This window comes from Lichenostomus cassidix, chromosome Z (assembly GCF_008360975.1).
Source record: "Lichenostomus cassidix isolate B80296 chromosome Z, HeHo_3.0, whole genome shotgun sequence".
In the NCBI taxonomy this organism is placed as follows: domain Eukaryota; kingdom Metazoa; phylum Chordata; class Aves; order Passeriformes; family Meliphagidae; genus Lichenostomus; species Lichenostomus cassidix.
The window spans coordinates 46,312,380-46,332,021 of NC_139511.1; the positions used below are offsets into that span (position 1 = coordinate 46,312,380).

A 19,642-nucleotide genomic window follows, 5' to 3' on the forward strand; every position below is an offset into this window, starting at 1 on the left:
CAACTCAAGCATGCTGTTGGCCTTCCAGTTTCTTCTGTGCATATATATATGTATCGGCATAAAAAATGCATATATATATGTGCACCCGTGTGTGTGCGTGCACGTGTGCGTGTATATCTTTTGCATGGTGTTTGTGTATTGTTAGTATGTAGTTAGTTATATGTGGGGCCCTAGTAGGTCTGAATCAGCCTTTGTATGAATGTGCCTAATGATATCCTCAAATAAATACAGAATAATTCACATTGTGTGCAGACAAAATTCTTGTTTAGTCTCTTATTTCTCTTATACATATTTTCTGGCAGATCGGAATAAATGTTAAAACAGTAAATTGTGTCTGTACACTGCATGCTGTCCTTATGCAAGACTGTTTCCTTTTTTGTATATGTTATTACCTTTTTTTTGTGTTTTGTTCCAGTTCGACGGGTCCCACCGAGGTTCTCTATCCCCCCAACAAATCATGAGATCATGCCTGGCGGGAGTGTAAATATCACCTGTGTTGCGGTGGGGTCACCAATGCCATATGTGAAATGGATGCTAGGAGCAGAAGATTTGACACCCGAGGATGATATGCCAATAGGGAGGAACGTCCTTGAGCTTAATGATGTCAGACAGTCTGCAAACTATACCTGCGTTGCTATGTCTACCCTTGGTGTTATAGAAGCAATAGCGCAGATAACTGTCAAAGGTATATCTCAGACACATTTATTTGGACACAGTGCTGTCTTTTATTTCATTCATTCTCAGCAAATATATTGCACTGGCAGGTCTAAATGCCATTTGCCCTCTTAAATCAAGAGGGTAAATATTCCAACCAGTCACTGCCATAAGAAGAAATACAGGTTCAGAGAGCAGTTATAATCATTAATCAAATAAGTAATATTTATTAAAATAAGTTAGTCACAGTGTTCTATTATTCTCCTGTGTCAAGCTCCCAGCCTTCGTTTCAGTTAAAGCAAAGATCTTGTAGTGTTGTATTTAGATTCCAACAGCAGGAGCCTTTAAGATCCAGCTGTTTGATTTTTAGGATTGCTGGGTGTCCAAGTATCTTATTCATGGAGTAACTGGAAACAAAAGGTTCAAAAAGTATCTGAAAATTCAGTTGTAATTGTGAACTGTCTTTTTATAAAATTCCTCTTCTGCATATGGTTATGGATTTATTAAAGAAGTCAGTATCATTAATTCATGACAAATGTATTGAACAAAAGTTGAAGATTTTCCAATAGGTATTGGTGGAAGTCATAATTGCCAAAAGCTTTCTCTGAACAGATGACACCTTCTTTCCATTTCATCTTCCTGTTTTATTTTTGTTTTGTTATTATTGTTTATAAGCTATTTATTCTAGTAAAGTATGTCTACTGTTGCATAGTGCTAACTGGTTTTTTTGTTATTTGTATTTAGCCTTACCCAAACCTCCTGGAACACCTGTGGTGACAGAAAGCACAGCAACTAGCATAACATTGACTTGGGATTCTGGAAACCCTGAGCCAGTTTCTTACTACATAATCCAACACAAACCCAAAAACTCCGAGGAGCCATATAAAGAAATTGATGGGGTGGCCACAACACGTTATAGCGTGGCTGGGCTAAGCCCCTATTCAGAGTATGAATTTCGGGTAGTTGCTGTAAATAACATTGGGCGAGGGCCACCCAGTGAGCCTGTGTCAACAAGGACTTCAGAGCAAGCACCTTCCAGTGCACCACGCAATGTACAGGCCCGAATGCTGAGCTCCACCACCATTCTGGTGCAGTGGGAAGAGCCTGAGGAACCTAATGGACAAATACAAGGTTACAGAGTTTATTACACCATGGACCCCACTCAACATGTCAACAGCTGGATGAAGCACAATGTGGCTGACAGCCATATTACCACTATTGGGAATCTTGTACCCCAGAAAACGTACTCTGTGAAGGTTCTTGCTTTTACTTCTGTTGGGGATGGACCACTTTCTAGTGACATTCAAGTCATCACTCAAACAGGAGGTAAGCTAGCAATGAATAAAATTTGGGGAGAAGAAGTTGAACACAGTAAGAATTTTGCAGGGGGAGACTCTGAGTTTAAAATGTTGCAAAAAACCCCCTCCGAGGATAGCCAGTATATTCAGGCAGTACTTGAGGATAACCTTTTCTCAATTCCACAGTGCAAGTTATCTTTGCAGAGTGGAAATTACCCCTTCATGCTTTCTTTTTTTATCAGTGTCAAGAAATTTATCTGCAGTTTAACTGAAATCTCAAGGAAACCCTCATCCTGGAGGTGGCCACATCTTATGGCTTTTGTTGGGCAGTGCTCTGTGCACCAAACATGTTTGTCATAGGTTTTTTTGAGGTGTTGTTTGCGGGTTTTGGTGGGTTTTGTTTAGGTGATGTGTAGTTCCCTTTTGCTGTATCACTCTAGTGAATATTGCTTTTGGAAATTTAAAATGTGTGTGTACTGCGTGTGTACTCAACTAGTTGGTAAGATTGTGTGAACACATAAAACATGAGAGCATTAAACTCATTAAACTCAAACATTAAACACAACAAACCTTTGGGTCGGTTCAAGCAAGCAGGTGGGTATGCTTTGGATTTATAAGTCAAATCCAACCTTTCCCTGCAAAATGCATACCACAGGGTCACCATTTTCTTGGTTTATGTTTGCAGTTAGGCTGTTTTGATTCTGTTCAAGAAGTCTGAGGTCCATGAATTAGTTTTATTAGCAAAGGACAAGCAAGCACAGTAAAAAACATGGCAGAAAAGTTTTTACGAAGTCAAAAGTGAGAAGCTCTGGTGGAGTTATACTGCAAGAAGTGTTTTATTGTAGCAATAAGACATAAAAGCTCCTTTTGTCTAGCAGTTTAGAGAAAGGTGTATGAAGTATTACTGTAGGTCAGTGATTTCCTAGAAATATACAATAGTACTTGAATTTTTTAGTACAGGGAAGTTTCCTGTTGTAGAATTTAGCATCCCTCAAATTCTTCAGAAACAGATCTCTAAAGTGTAACTTTAAAGTGTAAAGTGTAGACAGTTACATTTCATCCATTACTCACTTCTGCATTTTACCAACATGTATTTAATAAAGACAGAAATTGATGTATTGACCTGGAATCTTTCTAGGTGCTGTGTTGCACAAAGATCTAGGTGTTATGTTACCTTTTGCAGTATCTCATCTAAGAAGTTACAAAATTTTTAGCTCTTATAGTGGTAGATTATAGTATGTATGTGTACGCAAGCAAATGTAAAAACATACACCATAGTTTTATTTTGGCATTTGCAACCTTTTTCAGAGAACAAGTTTTTATGTTGACATCTGACTTCGGATTGAATCCACATGCATAGAGCTTTTTAAGAAGAAGGTTTAGTGAGCCCCTTATCTGTGCTTTCACTCACAACTGTAAACCTCTTAGATTAGCAAGTGTCTGACAGTGCCTCCCCCAGTGAAGGATGAAGGACTTGAGATAATGAGCACTGAGGCTCAGCTGGTCTGGCCCAAGTTGCATTACTTTCTGAGGTCACTTCAGAGAAGTAAGCGTTCCCATCTGTTTCTGATTACTGTTGCAAGCTGAAGAAGGTACAGCAGCATTAATAGTGCTGAGGGTTTCTCAATCAGCCATTTCAAATTCATAATGGAGTTATGTTGACAATGTTTAATTGTGGCTATATTAAAGAAATTAAAAGAAAACAAAGAATGGAGCATACAGGAGGCATATTTAAACCCTGATACTTTTACTTGAAATATAAATGTTTTAATTCATAGAAGAGATAAAAATTAGGAAAGTCTAGTGAAGTTGTCCAGTTTGGGGTACAGTTAAAAACTAGGATTTCCCTATCTTTCTATCCAGTAGTTTTTCTTCAGTGAACATAACAGAAAAAAAATTTCTTCCTTGCTCTTCTCTTCCAGATTTGCTTTAATTTAAATCTGAATATGCTTGTTTTAGCTTAAGTCTCTCAAAATTAAATAGATTCCAAATATTGAAGTGAATATAAAGTGCCATTTAAGAACAGGGAAAATGAGTTTAATGGAAATATTTTAAAAGAGGAAAAATAGGAATAAGATGCTGATTACATTCGGTTGATTTTTTTTTTAACAAATAAGCTTGCTATTATGTATATTTAGCTTAACCCTTATGCTTACTTTGGGGATATTAGAGCATATATAAAACAAAAATCTTACTGACATCTGTTAGATGGTTCAAAGCTTTCCTGCCATAAGAGTATTCTGATCTTTGGAGACAGATTATAAAAAATTAATTATTTTTTCTTTAAAAAAACTGTTCAGAGGAATTACTGTTTTCTTAGTATAGCAGAATTGCTCTTTTTAAATGGGTGTATGAGTGGCTTCTTACTTTGCAGGTGAAATGAAATTCTGCTGGTAGTGAAACTTAGATTTTCAATTAAAATATTGACCAGGAGCATTTAGTTTGAGGGGAAGCAAGGAAAATATATTTTCATACAACCGGACATGGGAAAAAAAAAAAACCAGTTCAATTTTGGTGTTCAGTATTTTTCTTAAACATTTGAAGGCAAAGGCATGTTCTGTTACCCAGTTGTTTTCAGCAGTGTTTTCTTTTTGATGAAAATCACACCATTTTAACAAATTCTCTAATCAGAAAAGAGCTGTAGAACTGAGCCTTTTTAATAAAAAGAGATCAATTCCAGAACTTAAGAAAGTCCTTATTCTGCATTTCAGGCCAAAGGATTAGATTCTGTTGAGGAAGGAGTCAGGACCAGTCTATTATGTAGGTTAATTGACTTACCAAATTTTAGAATGAAGAAATATTGATATAAGTTTTATTGTGATACTTATTGCTATTTTTTTTCTTTTTTATTCCTTTTTTTTTTTTTTTTTTTTACAGAGTTCTTTTGTGTCCAGTTTAGCTGCTCAGAAAGGACACACTTCTTAACTATCTTATCATAACTCCTTCCTGGGCATAAACTGGTCAGAAGAATGTGTACTCTGAGCAACATATTTTAACCTGTGTGTACCAGGAGAATTTAGAGTTTTGAACTGAGTGTCTGAGTTTGGGTTTGGATTTGTTTCATTTAATTTCATTTTAATCTGCAAAGAAAGGATAGCTACTGAAGTAATTAAGTGAATCTTGGTTTTGTTCTGAGCTTAGGTAGAAAAACAGGAGAGAGATACACAAGGTCTGTTGGATAGTGGATTATTGGGGAAGGAAAGAGAGAAAAACTGAATAAATATTCAGGGAAATGAATGTGTACCTGTAAGCATATGCTTCTTTAGAAAAATCTTAAAATACAAAACATATTGTTAGTTTTAAATGAAGGCTTCTCTGTGATTTGAAGACTGAGGTTTATTGCACTTGTAAAAGGCTAATATTTTGAACATAGAAAAAAAGGACAGTAATGAGAAGGTCAAGTATCTGACTCACAGGGCACACAAATCGAGCCTTAGCTTAAACAAAATTAATGTTTCTGGATTTCTTACAGTAAAAGAAGATTAGAATTTCAGAGAAAGAGTTAGCAAGGGAGCAATGTTCTGTGTTGTAGCATACTAGCATCTTTACCAGACATCTAAATTTCTGTTTGTGAACACATGAACAGAGAAACCTGTTTGTCTCTCAAAATCTACAGTCCTAGTGTCCTTGCAAAGCATTTCATGAAGTGGACTTCCACGTGAGAATAGTAGAGAGCATGTAGCTAAAAACTCTATGCAAGAAAGCAGGTGGAAGAATTGCAGAATATTTAGGGTTGAAAAAGACCTCTGGAGATCATTGAGTCCTGACAAGGCAGGGTCACCCAGAGCAGATGACCAAGGAACACCTCCAGGTGGGTTTTGAATGTCTCCAGAGAGAGAGAGTCCACAACCTCCATGGGCAGCCTGTCCCAGTGCTCTGCCACCCTCAATATAAAGAAGTTGTTCCTCAGGTTGAAGTGGAACTTTTTGTGGTTTAGTTTATGGCCACTGCTCTTCATCCTGTCTCTGGGCACCACTGAAAAGAGTCTGCAATCATCCTTGTGGCACCCACCTTTGAGATATTTATGTGGATTGATGCTGAGGTGGGGTATAGAATAGCTTTTTAAGTGACTTAAATTTTAAAGTTTCCCTCAAGGGATATTCCTAGTGAGGTAGGAAGGACTATTTCAGCTTTTGAATAAGTCCCCTACTGTCAATGCACGGGTAACTTCTGTTAAGTGTCCTAGTCTGTATTTTACTCCATTTAAATGCTAACATGATGAGTTTGATATTGAGGATCTTACCTTCACACAGTGATTTTTCTTCTAGCTTTTAAGCCATCTCTCTATTCCTGGTTAGAATACAAAATAAGGCATGGATGTGGAACTTTTTGTTCACTTTCAGAGTTCTGGTTTTTGCAAATGTGTGGATGAGTGCTGGAAATGTGCACACATTACTTGTATCACTGAACTTAAGTTAGGAAGGATGCAGCTTGAAATAATTTTAAGACAATTGTACTGCTACACTGTGGAAATAGCATGTAGACAGAAATACAACGTGGTATAATTTATCTCTTCAATGCATTGTGTATTCATTCAGACAAGACTAGGTGGACTCTGTCTTTAAGATTGACCAACACGTTTATTTTATTCTCTGGGCTCCCACTGTCAGTTGGAGATTATTTTAGGAAAGTGATTTATGGATTTCTGATTCCTTTTGCCATAATATTCTATGTTTTTTTAAAACCTAAAATGTATAGTAGTAATTATTTTGAGAACTTTGGTTCTTTGTTTGCTATTGCAAAGCTGCAAGCCTCAGCCATCCTCAGACTCATTTGAAGAGGGTATTTCAGTTGTATAAGAGAGACTGGGAGAGCACAATGCACATATTACGCATTTTATTTTTTTATTATATTCAGTTAGGACTCAGAATTTAAAAAAATATGTGCATTGTTTTACAGAGTGAAAACTCCAGGGCACAGTAGCTCTTCAGTTGTAACAGCTCCCCGTAGAGTTTCATGCTTCTTTCAGAGAAATCAGAAACATAAACTCTTGGTCCCTTTAGGTTTCCTACTGATTGTAAATTCTCTTGATCAATCTGTTTCCCTTTGAAAAGCTGATTTCGTATTGAACTGATTGAGTTTTACTTGAGGTATGGATTTCACACTAGCAATGCCATGGGGCCCTTTCAGGGCTGGCAACTCTCCTCTTTTTCCATTATCACTTGCAAACCCAGCATGGTTCTGGAGTACTTTTCTGGTTACCTCAGCCAGCTAAGGAGCTGTGCAGGGAACTGCAGTGCCTTTCTGAGATCCCATTTTATGATCCTGTTCTGACACTTTGATCAGGGATGGACATAGAACCACATATGCAGGACAAAGTCCAGAAAACTGTTTCTGGTTATCAAGCAATAAACCTGGAGGACTAGGCAAGTGAAAATGTAGAGCTTGATATGAAGTTTTGGGAAAAGTAATTGTGGACTTCGTTCTTTGTTTTGTTCTTGCATTGTAGTCTTCCTTTGTGTGTACTGACTAAGATACGTCATGTTTAAAAGAAAGAAGATACACTTGGAGCACAGGGAAGTTAGGAGTTTTGTGTACTTTTGTAGAGCATGTTGCCCTCAAAGCAGAAAAGATGGTAGTGAGAGAATAATCATGCAAAAACATCCCATTTAGTGAGCAACCCATGTACAGCACTAATATGGAGTTAGATTTTATGTGTGAAATTAAGAACACTTCAGTAAGAGTGTAAAAGTCCACTTGTATACACTTTGCAGTTTCTCTAGGGTTTTTTCTGTCCCTGAAAGAGACCAGTAGTTTCTGTCAGCTCCAGCTTGGCTTAGCTCCCATGTGTCACTGAAGAGTTTTTTTAACAGATACTATATGTTCTAGGCATAAGTCCTAAACAGTTTAAAAGTTAGTTGTTCCACTTTCTTAACTGGTACTTTTTCTTTGGCCTAAGTATTGGATTCCATACCAGAGTTTATCAGCAATAAAGTGTGTTTAGTTTCTGTTATTTTGGTTTTGTTTTCTTTCTTCTCTGTCTTCTCCTATCTGTTTGGAGCAATGCAGATTTCCATCACCTTTTCTTCTGTCAGTGTTTTCAGCATCAGAGCTGGCTTACTGTGATTAAAAAAAATCTGATGGGAGACTAGATTTTGAAGCAAGGTATTATTTTGACACTCAGCATTTGGAGAAGTCCAATTAGCCATCAACTTGTCTTACAAAATGATTGAGAATTGCAGACCTAGGATGAAAAAAGGTTTGGGTTTTTTAAAAGGAATATTTGGAGAATGAGGGTCTTAAACATGCAGAGAGACAGGAAATACTCTTAGTTCTCCATCTGCTGCCATATTTATCATAGCAGATGGTACCAGCCTTCATATGAGTCACTTGACTGATCATTTACGATTACTGCCTGGCTGTGTTCTACAAATCATGTATCCATACATTAAGTACGGATCATAGCATCACTGGACAATTCAGGCTGGCAGGATGATTATCTGGGGATGTGTCCAGCCACAGCCACTGCCCAAAGTAGGGTCAGCTGTGGGGTCAGAATGAGATTCTTAGGACTTCACCCAGTTGAAGTGTAAAACCCTCCAGGGCTGATATGGTCCAACCTCCTTTGGCCCTGGCTGCATTTCTGGGTTGTCCTGAGCCTCTCATGTTTCAACTTGTGCCACTGCCTCTCATCTGCCACGCTCTGTGAAGATCCTGCCTGCATCTCTTCCATCCCTTCTGTCACTGCTGGGAGTGCTGTTGAGAGCCATCCCCAGTGCTTCAACCTCTCCTTGCAAAATCAGTCTGTCAAAAATACTTGATATCTCCTGTAACAGTTCCACCTGCTTTCGGGGATCGTTTGCACTTTGCAGGACCCAGGCAGTGGGCTCTTTTTAGACCAGACACCTTTTAGAAAGACATCTAATTAGTCCTATCCCTTTTTATTCCTGCAAAAAAATTGGTCTCCTGTTACTCTCACTCATTAAAAAAAAAAAAAAAAAAAAAAGTAGAGACTTGCAATGTCCAACAGGAGCTTGAATATGCCCCTCATGTAGAAAGGTTCTGTCTGTTGAAAGTTAGATATCAAATCTGTACCAGCATGCACAAGGGCAGTGTTCTCCTCAAATTGATATTCTGTAGAAATGTGGGGAAGATAAAAGTCAAAATATCAAATTATTTGAACAGTTTGCTCTCTGGAGTTTTTAGGTCTTTTACTGTATAAAAGAAACATGCTTGTAATTCTGTAATAGAATTCTTCTGCAAAAAATGTTGGTGAAACCATCATTATTGTCACATCCTACTTCTCACACCTGTTCTCAGTATGTGCTAAGAACTGCATCTTTCTTTTTTTTCCCCTGAAAAAATAAAAGCATGTCACATTTTATTCTTGAACAGCTAGAAACGCCGTGGAAAATTGTTTCATGCCTTATCAACAGCACTATTAACTGAAAGTAATGTTTTAGAACTTGGATGCCAAAAGTATTGTACACAATACAATGATAGAGTTATGTTTCACTGTCTTCTACCAGTGAACCTTATTATTTGCTTTACATTTGAAGAAGTAAATGAGGGTAACTTTTAGCATGGATAATTTCTGTGACCATTGCACAAGATACAACAGAGAATGTTCTTGACTAGTGCAATCAAAAGTGCATTTTCCTTCTTGCACTTAGAAAGTGTTGTCACTAGAAAGTCAACTATATTCTGAAAAATACCAGTCATTAAAGAGTGAAAATAAGCCACTTAATGAGAAATTAACTGAATAACACTTCACTAGGTTATAACTTCTCCAGGTAACACAATCTGAGTATCGTATGTGTGTCTTCTTAAAGACCAAGATCTGTTTACTGTATTTTATTTATGAGCTGAACAAAATTTTTTTATATTTGGAAATTAATGTAATAGTTTAACACTTTATTCTAGACAATTACAGCCAATCATAGGTTCTAATAGCTTTTTCTCATGCACACACAAATAAATAGATGTATATATTTGCCATTTCACACATAGGTCATCACCAGGCATCTCTTCAATTGTATTTCATTTCTGTTTACATTATTTACACTGCAAAAACATTTTTCCAATCCCTGATAATTTTTAACATGTGAATTAAATGTAGCATTATTCTTTTTTTATGCTTAGATTAATTTATTTCATAGTGCTGTGAATCAATTAGTTTGAGTTCAGTAAAACAGATAAGAGTAATATTGCATGCCGTATTCAGATAACATTTTAAAAGGTTTGAAAGCATTGAAGTAGCCAAATAATTAATGGGCAACACTATTCAACTTTTTCCTTAGTGCCTGGTCAACCACTGAACTTCAAAGCAGAACCTGAGTCTGAAACGAGCATATTGCTTTCCTGGACACCTCCACGCTCTGATACCATTTCCAGCTATGAACTGGTTTACAAAGATGGGGAGCATGGGGAGGAAGTAAGTGGCAAGATTGTACATACTTTTAATTATTTTTAGTAAGTTGGATGTAAAATGCTGCAATGGTTTAAATTTCATGGTTTAATAACTTGCTCTAGTAGAAATGTCTTGATATTTAGGTTTGCTAAGCCCAGCAGTTAGCCTAGTGACAGACTGAAAATGTGTAAACACAGAAAACGCTGTAGATGGTTACCAGCCAGTGGAATTTTGCTGTACACAGCAATGAATCCTCTACAGAAATTCCATCCAGTTTCAGACATTGATTATGTCTCTCCCATCCTATTCCTTTATAAAGGCTTGGAAGCAAAAATGTCTGGGGTCATTTTATGGACCTATTAAGCCATTTTTGAGCTTGTACTTGAACTTTGAAATCTATTTTCAGCCTTAGATAATTTTTATTTCTCTGTGCCATTGTGTAAGAAAATTCCTGAGCTTTTCTAATCTTCCAGTAATAATTGAGAGCAAAACAAGAGGTTTTTTTCTGAAGATTAAAACCTGCAACAGACTTTTTCTGTACCATTACTCCACAAAGAATTTTCAGTTTGTGGGCCTCTATTTAGTTTGCATCATAAACCTTAGAATAAACTGCTCTTCTGGTAGGGAAAATGTGATATTACCATATGTCACAGAGAAAAGAAACAATCCAGGAGTCTCAGAAAGCAACAGGAGAGTGTTAGCCACATTGGTTTCTCCTGCATCTTCCACTCATTGCTGATGCTTCAAGAGCTTATGTTTATGGCAGCTTCAGACATACACTGTGAATTCATAAGCTTATTTTGTGGAAGGGGGTCAGATCCACATTTCACTTCCAAATAGGATGCAGGCCACTTCTAAGTAAGTTACCCTGTGGAAGAATTTGCTTTTAGTAGTTTGAGTACAAATTTAATGACAAGGTTAAACCCAAGATTACTTACACTATGAAATCACTGTTGTAAAAGATAGCTATAGGTAAGGCTTTGTCCATGTGGTATTGTCTGAAAAGCCTTTCATGCTTTGTATTGCCTGTTTGTTCCTCAAACAGGCAAGCAGTGTTTCTTGCTCTGAGTTTCACCCATTAAACTGTTGACTTTATGACATACTGTTTCGTAATGTATGTCTGTCATAAGTAAAGTATTCAGTTTTGGTTTGGTTGAGTTTGGTTTTGTCCTGCTTTGTTTTCTCGAATTTAAGTTTTTCTCTATGGGTTTATTAGAGTATAAAAACATTTCTTGTACAGGCAATATATGGAATTCAGAGTCTCTGATTACTAATCAAGGCATTCACTTACTATCTACCTTTAGCAACGGGTTTCCACTGAACCCACTACATCGTATCGTCTGCAAGGCTTGAGGCCAAACAGCCTGTACTTGTTCCGCCTGGCTGCGCGTTCTCCACAAGGCCTGGGTGCTTCCACAGCAGAAATCTCAGCCAGAACCATGCAGTCAAGTAGGTGTCTTTCCTTCCAAAATGTATTCCCTTTTTTTCTGTTTCTCAAGGAGATTAATCTCAGTGCCCCAGGGAGGCAGCAACAGAGAAAAAAGCAAAATAGAGTATTTATGTTGCTTTATACAGCAAAAGAATGCTTAAAAGGTGTATTTTTGAGGTGTATTGTGATCAGCTTAATATAGTAGCAGCTTTTACGTAGTTTGAAGAAACAACCTGTAAAAACCAACGTCTAAGGAGGCAATATAATGTCATTACATAATTTTATAGTGTGATGAGGTAAAATGTTTATCGTGCAATAGGTGTACATTAATAATAATCCTTAACCAATAAAATTCCACCTCCCCAGTCTGTACACTTCCTAGATTAATTCTGCATCATCTCCCTGAAGTGCAAAAATGTGTAGAGTGGATCAGGTTGGATATTTCAGATATTTCTTAACAACGCTTCTATAGTAGCTAATCATTCTGATTTTCAGTTTTCCTAATCTGGACTTTTTCCAGGGTTTAGTCATTTTCCACCTGCAGAAAAACAGTTTTCTCTCTGGATGCTTATGGAAGCAACATCATGAAATTCATCTCATTTGCCAGCAAATGAGATGTAAAAATTTGTCAGGGATTTATATATACACCTTAAAACATTTAAATTAAGACTTAACTAAAACAATTAGCTATTCAGCGATGACATCCAGAAGTGTTAGTCTTGCCTGATAAGTTATGTTTTCCTGACAGTTTGCATTACAATGTGTCATTTTAAAATTTAGCACAATTTTATTTGTATTTGTTTTTAATGAAATGGTCTGTTTTTAAAGTAAGATTATTCATAACAGAAAATTCAGTTTCTCTGTTGACACGAGTCTTTTTAATTTGCAGTCCTGATGTGGTTACACAATCATTCCTTTTTAGTGTTATATAGTAATATCAATTAGTGTGAATGGAGATACAGTGCTGCACACCTTTAAGCAAAGCTAAATGTGTTTCTTAGGCTTTTCTAAGGCATTTGGAATAAGCATAAAAAAATTTATATCATACAGGGTTAGTTTTAGAGATGGTGGCAAGGCACCTGTTAATTTTAGTAATTCAGAATAAATAATTTGAATAAGAAGAACGTATTTATTCTGGGAACCATTTCAACTATTGAGAATGCTCATTATCTTATATTAGGTAAAGATTGCTTAGACTGCATACAAAGTAAATATCTATAAATATCTTATATATGGCTAAGGCCATATATAAGTTCCATGTATAAGCACAAGTTCCATATATAAGCACATTGGCTTTTTATCTTCTTGAATATAAAAACGTGTTATGTTTTTCTCAGCCTTGTGTCTTCAGATAATAGGGAAATCCAGTTGATTTCAGTGGTCAGACCGAAGTTTATTTGCTGCAAATATTAATTTTTTTTAGCAAAAAATGTGCAATTAAGAAAAACGTATAGGCATTGAAAAAACTGGTTCAAGTAGCATTCAAATCTTCCTTAGTTACATAAGTACAATATTTTGCATTTTCAGAGTATAGCGGATTAAAAATTAATAAACGTCTATAATTTTATTAGCAATATTCACCAGTATGTGCTACTGTCTTTCATCTTGATATCAGAGGAAGATGCTGCAGGGATTTATTTCTTTTTTGTATGACCCTTAAGGGACATTTTACATGTATTTTACTTCCTGCACAAGTTAATGGTAGAAGGGGATCCACTTGTTTTAAGTACTTGATTACTGAATTAGTCTATAAAAACAACCCCAAATGTGATCATTCTCATCTGTTCTCCCATCCACTTCCTCTAGTTTATTGAAATACTAGTAAATTCCCTCCTCTCTTCCCTTCGGAAAAGCAGTGTACCATACTGAGTAAATAGCCATTGATCCCTGTAGAAAGAGCTGTAGGGAACCGAAAGACACACAAGCAAATGCAGTAGGTCACAGCAGGGTCCTAAGCCTTCTTTGTTGTTTTAATTTTGTTTGATGTGACTATTATAAGTATGCACAAGTATCCTTTTGTTTCTGTTTTCCCTTAAGAAATGGGAAGAAAAGATGGAGGGGGGACATAAAGGGAGATAAAGGTCTTGCACACAAAATGTATGTTTTTCTTACAAGACAGCAGGCAGAAGTAGGAAAGGAGTTCACATCCCCTACTTCTGCCAGTGAATTTTAATTATGTCTCCTTTTTTTGGTGCTCTGAATGATCCATTGGTAAGCATAGATTTTGCTAAGTCAAAGTGCATTTAAGCACATAAATGCATACCTAACTTTCAGTACTTGATACGCCTCACTGAAAGAAATGGAATGACATACATGCTTAAATGCTCTGAAGCTTGGAAAAGGTAAATATGCTAACATACTCCTTTGAGACCAAATGACTAAAGGTGAGCGTTTCTGCTCTGGAAGTTTGGTGATCGTGACAGGAGATGAGACAAAGTCAGAAACTCTCATTCTGATGTGCTGAGCTTGTAAACTCTTTGTAAAATTAATACCTGCTTTGTTGACACGCTGTTTGGGGTAGATTGTTTTTTTCTGTAGAAGTAATCTACATTACTGGTAGGACTAATTCTTTGCTAGCAAAGGTGTCTCCAAGAGGAGTTAAAAAAATAAAACTGACAGCTGATGTAGGGTAAGTACAAGTTACAGTCAGAATCAACAAGCCTGTCACTTTTTCCTGGTAGGTAAATTTTTGACTAAGACTTTCTTCATCTATGGACTGCATGCTCATAGTATGTTAGCTACAATAAGGGTTTCATTAAATGCTTTCTATTTAAATGTAATGAATGGTTGACTTGTGTCAGGCAGACTCATTAAAAAAAAAACAGTATTTTGTTTATGAGAGTGGAAAGGCTGCAAAAATGACAACCTGTGGAGCAATTTCTAGCAATTATTGCAAGTTTTTAGTTCTGTTAAAAGAGATTTTCTGTCTTAAGGAGAGTAAAGCCACTTGAAGGGGATATGTCCAAATTTGTAAGTAAATACATGTCATGTGTTATTTAAAATATTATAGCTTGCACTAATTGCAAGGTTTATAAAGATAGATCAGTAGTCATAGAAGTGTCACGTTTTTGTTTTATTTCAAGAAGAATTTTAATTACAGGTAGGTAATATTATTTTGAGGCTTCATTTTCATATATTTCCCCTACATCCTTTTTCACCATTTAGTTGGTCTGTTCATTTTCAGTTTCCTCATGTTAATAAGCCAAGGTGCATATAATTATCTGATGTTTTGCTTTTTTGAGTTTCTACTTTTTTGTTTATTTATTATTTTCATTTGGTTCTCTTTTATTTATTTTTATTTTTTCTTTTGTTCATTTTTTTCAATCACTTCTATCCTTCCACTCAAATCCTCCTTTAACCCACTACTGAAATTAGAGCCATCAGCTCCTCCTCAAGACATTAGTTGCACAAGCCCCAGCTCCACTAGCATTTTGGTAAGTTGGAAACCTCCACCGGTGGAAAAACAGAATGGCATTATTACTGCATACTCCATCAAGTACGTTGGGATTGATGGAGAAGATGTCAAGCCCCATGAAATTTTGGGAATTTCCTCGGACAGTACCCAGTACCTTTTGGAACAGCTGGAAAAATGGACTGAGTACCGGATCTCTGTGACTGCTCACACTGATGTTGGACCTGGCCCAGAGAGCTTAGCAGTGTTGATTCGGACAGATGAAGATGGTATGTTGCCTCCACTACATCAGTTTGCACCTCTATGACTCTGTCATCTGCTGTCTTTTGTATAGGCTAACAGTAATTTTTTCTGCTCCTCTTTTTTTCCCAAATATAACCAGATATTATCACCCTTTGAGCTTTTTAATCAAAGACTGTCCTTTCTACACCATTTTTCTCTTGGTATTTTTGGATTTTTTAATCAGAAAATACTTTTTTTGCAAGTGACATGAATCTGCTGCTCCTTTGAGCCCATACATATCCTTCTTACTCCTCCTTTAATGCAAAAATAACTCTCAGGGAAAAAAAACTTTCTGCCTTTTCCTTGATTTTACAGTCATTGCCATTTTTAAACAGTTATGTCTATAAACTTTTTTTCAGGTTTTGGCTTTTTTGTTCTTTTTTTTTACTTGATTTCTTCTTCCATATTGTGCTTTTTGATTTGAGGGTTTTTTTGGCTTGTGATTTTTTTTGTTGGCTTTTTTTTTTCAGTTTTGTTTTTTGATCTTGGAAAACTGATGCTCCACACATTTTCTTTTCTTCCATTCTTGAAAGTGACAGAAGACAGCCTTGTAATCAGCCTCCTTTTTATCCTGAGGAAAAAACCAAACCAAACCAAACCAAAACATAGAACTTGTCAAACAAAAAAAAGGGAAACTTTTTTTTTATCTTTTGTGGTTTTGTTATTATTATAGTATTATTATTTCAATTATTAAAATATCTCTTTGTACTATAATGCTTTGAATCTCAAAGCATCTTCCTTGGCTTTTGTACATTTTTACATGTTTTTCTATTTCTCTAATACTCCTTTTTCTTCCATTTTTTGCATCAGTCATGTTTTTTGATCTTTTCACTGAAAGGTAGAGCAGATTGGTTGAGCATTTTCATTTGTTGAATGATTTGTATTCTTCAAAGACAACATAGTGAGTCTGCCCTTTTTTTAAAAAAAGCGAAAGACATGGGTGGGACTGGTGCCTGTAATTCTCTTCTGTCCAATGATGTTGTTCCAGTTCCTAGTGGTCCTCCTCGCAAAGTCGAGGTGGAGGCTGTCAACTCTACTGCTGTTAAAGTGTCTTGGCGCTCGCCTGTGCCCAATAAGCAGCACGGTCAGATACGAGGATACCAGGTCCACTACGTGAGGATGGAAAACGGAGAGCCAAAGGGTCAGCCCATGCTAAAGGACATCATGCTGGCTGATGCACAGGTAATTAGGACACTTTGTTCTTTTCTAGGTCACGGTGAAAATATTTCATTTACCAGAGAGCAATCCAGAGCTGCCTTTGGCTGTTTTGAGGTTTTTTTCTTTCTATTTATCAGACTACCAGCTAACATTATTTGTCTCTATTTTAAAAACTTCTTCTCAGAACACTTACATTTAAAGGTTCCTGAGCCAAAACTAGACATTTTCATCTCTACTGGTCTGGAACTAAATGCTTAGCTGTGTCATTCTTTTGATTCCCTTAAACCCGGAGACTTTACCCTATACCTATACTCCAAAGTTCTACAGCATCAGGGTGATCTGATCCAGGTCACAGGCAGTGTAGTAAACTCTGCATAGCCTGATCCACCCAACTGCTATTTCTGTGTCTCAGTGGAGAGCCTAGAATCACTAGAAGCCTGTGTTAGCCTGTTTTTGCAGTGTTTCTGTGATTAGCTTGTATGCATCTCATTACACATTCCACGAGAACTTAACGTTCTTAGCATAACTTTTGAAACCACTGAGGTATTATACTTTGCGTTATTCATATCAAGAATTGTAATAAAATGAGGAACTTAGTTTGCGTAGGTATGTGGTTATTTATATTGCAAAATTTGCCATCTGTTTTAGAAATTATGAGAGGACAGTATCATCAGATGATGAAAACATCCAGTTTAAAAAGCTTCTCAAACTAGGATTTTACTGATTGAAATATACCAGTACTCTGCAAAACTTAAGATTTCCAAAGCTCCTGACACTGAAGGAGTCAGTTGAAACTATTACCTATTGTACATGAATAGCCCCATTGAAACTACTACCTATTATACGTGTCTCACTGTGCTAGCAATCCAGTTTATGACTGGACTGACTGGAAATTAAAAGAAATTGTCAACCGAAATCAAAGAGTAAATCTGCTTTTTAAGCATTTTATGTGAGTAGACAAATGGGGGAATTGCCTTTTTTTTTTCCATTCCAGTCTTAGTTCTAAATTTCAGCTTTGCAGAGACCTTTCTGGAGAATAGGTCTCCTGCACCTGCATTTTGCTCATGACCCTGTTTGCAAAATACCATCTCTGTTTCTGAAGGACTTTGCTGCGGTTTTACTTGCCAGTTCTTACCTATTCTGGAAAACAGTGTTCTTACAGCTTAAATTCAGTGGAGACAAAGATGAAAGTAGATCATTAAGTGGGAAGGGAAAGACAAAAGGGAAATCTCTCAAGAGGAGGTAGAAAAGGACATGGTAGTGTGCTTTCACAAATTTTTACTTTCAACTTCTCTGTGGTAGTGGATTAAATTGGCTTTAAACATTAGAAGGTCAGTAACTGGAGATTCGGTGAGATTAGAATCCAAATATCATGAAGGCCAAAGATGTATTTCTTCTTTTGTCAAGTTTAGCTTTGGCCTGCCCACTTGCCATTATTTCACTCAGGATAGTCACCTCTTTTCCCACCACTTCTTCCTGCCTGTACTTCTGTGACACATGTGATCAGGGCTCGTGCAGGTATGAAGACCTTCATGGTAAAATATCACTGGAGTTTCAAGACTTAATGCATTGAATTAGTTTAGGAAAGCATATAGCCTGGTAATATGATTAAATAAACCAAGTAGCCTTTAATTCTGTCTTGGTAACTTTCAATAAAAACTGTTATGAGAGAGTAGTACATGGTATGAGGGGATTTATTGTTTCTTTTATTTGTCAATGAAGGAGAAGTAGCTGGTTTTTAGGGAAAGCAGAAATGGAATTAATAATGCCTGGCCTGATATCATTAACCAAATTCCATGTGATTCTACATGAATAATTTGAACTGTACATGATTTTTTCAGACATCTTTCATATTCAGTTTACTATTAAGAAGAAAACTTTATCTCAACCAGGCTACAAATCTCCTTATTTCTTTTGTTTTTCCTTTCAACTTCCTTTACTGTAAATTAGTGGGAATATGATGATACTACTGAACATGTAAGTACTTTTTTTGACTGGGCAGAAAAACATTGTGTGTTTGGTTTGGGATTTTTTTGTCTTGCTTGTTTGCTCATAGCATTGTGTAGTTTTTTGGATTTTTTTTTTTTTTGGTGCTTTCTTTGGGTTTGTTTTTGTTTTTGTTTTGCAGGGCGTTCTTTTGTCATTTGCACAAATGCATGCTCTTAACATCAAAGGTTTTCTCTTATGACACTCTATTCCTTTGTTCTTTTTTTTTTAAATATTCCCAGGGAAAGTAGGGTTACTCTTGCTTGCCTGTCTTGGGGTTTAGCATGATTCCAGAATGCACAGCACTGGTTTGTGTTTTCATCTTTTTGATGGCTGTCACTAACTTTGCCTCACAAGTGCTTCTTTACAAGGTGATAGAAAAATAAAACAGAGGTGGTTCAGAGTTGCATACCAATAGTTGTATTTTTCTGTATTAATTTTAAGGTGCTTTTAATGTGTGTGTAACTGAAAGTTGAAGTCAGTTGCACTTTCTTTTAAGTAGAATAAATACATGCTATCCGGGAAGCCAGATGCCCTGCAGTGTTTATGCCTAAATAATAATGTTTGCTGTATCCAAACCACACTTTCAAAACACTACATGCAGTCATAGCTCTTACACCATGAAGTACTAGTTGTTTTAGATGAGGCTAATATCTTCATCACTCTTTTTGGTTTGTGGTTTTGTTGGGGTTTTTTGGTTGTTTTTTTTTTTTTTGCCTTCCACAATTTAATACTGGTAGTATCAGCTGCAGTTTTCTTATGAAAGATGTGAAGTCTTTCTTACTAATTTTGGCTTTATGGTTCAGTTCAGCTTTAAGATAGAGTCAAAGAAGGGGATCTTTCGGTAGTAGATTTTTATGTGTTGTTTCATCTTGTTGTGGGTTCGTTTTTTCATTTTGATTTGGGGTTTGTTTTTTTTTGAGCTATTTTGCCCACTCATTCTGATCATTACCTTATTATTTCTGTATTGCTAGTAACTGACTGTAAATACAATGCTGCATTCTAACCACGTCTTTACTAAGCTCGTATCCACTATCTTGAAAAATCCATATACTATGAATAGTCTAGCCCAT

At 36.4% G+C, this 19,642-nt stretch overlaps 1 protein-coding gene across 2 annotated transcripts in view; it reads left to right on the top strand.

Moving 5' to 3' along the window:
* The window catches only part of PTPRD (protein tyrosine phosphatase receptor type D), a 1,173,827-nt gene that overhangs the window by 1,039,584 nt on the left and 114,601 nt on the right, over positions 1 to 19,642 (top strand). For both annotated transcript variants that reach the window (XM_085043363.1, XM_085043362.1), the window contains 7 exons: positions 416 to 685; positions 1,399 to 1,980; positions 10,193 to 10,326; positions 11,607 to 11,751; positions 15,107 to 15,412; positions 16,414 to 16,607; positions 18,534 to 18,560. In XM_085043363.1, coding sequence (XP_084899489.1) covers positions 416 to 685; positions 1,399 to 1,980; positions 10,193 to 10,326; positions 11,607 to 11,751; positions 15,107 to 15,412; positions 16,414 to 16,607; positions 18,534 to 18,560 — 1,658 coding nt within the window. The remainder of the gene's footprint in view (positions 1 to 415; positions 686 to 1,398; positions 1,981 to 10,192; positions 10,327 to 11,606; positions 11,752 to 15,106; positions 15,413 to 16,413; positions 16,608 to 18,533; positions 18,561 to 19,642) is intronic.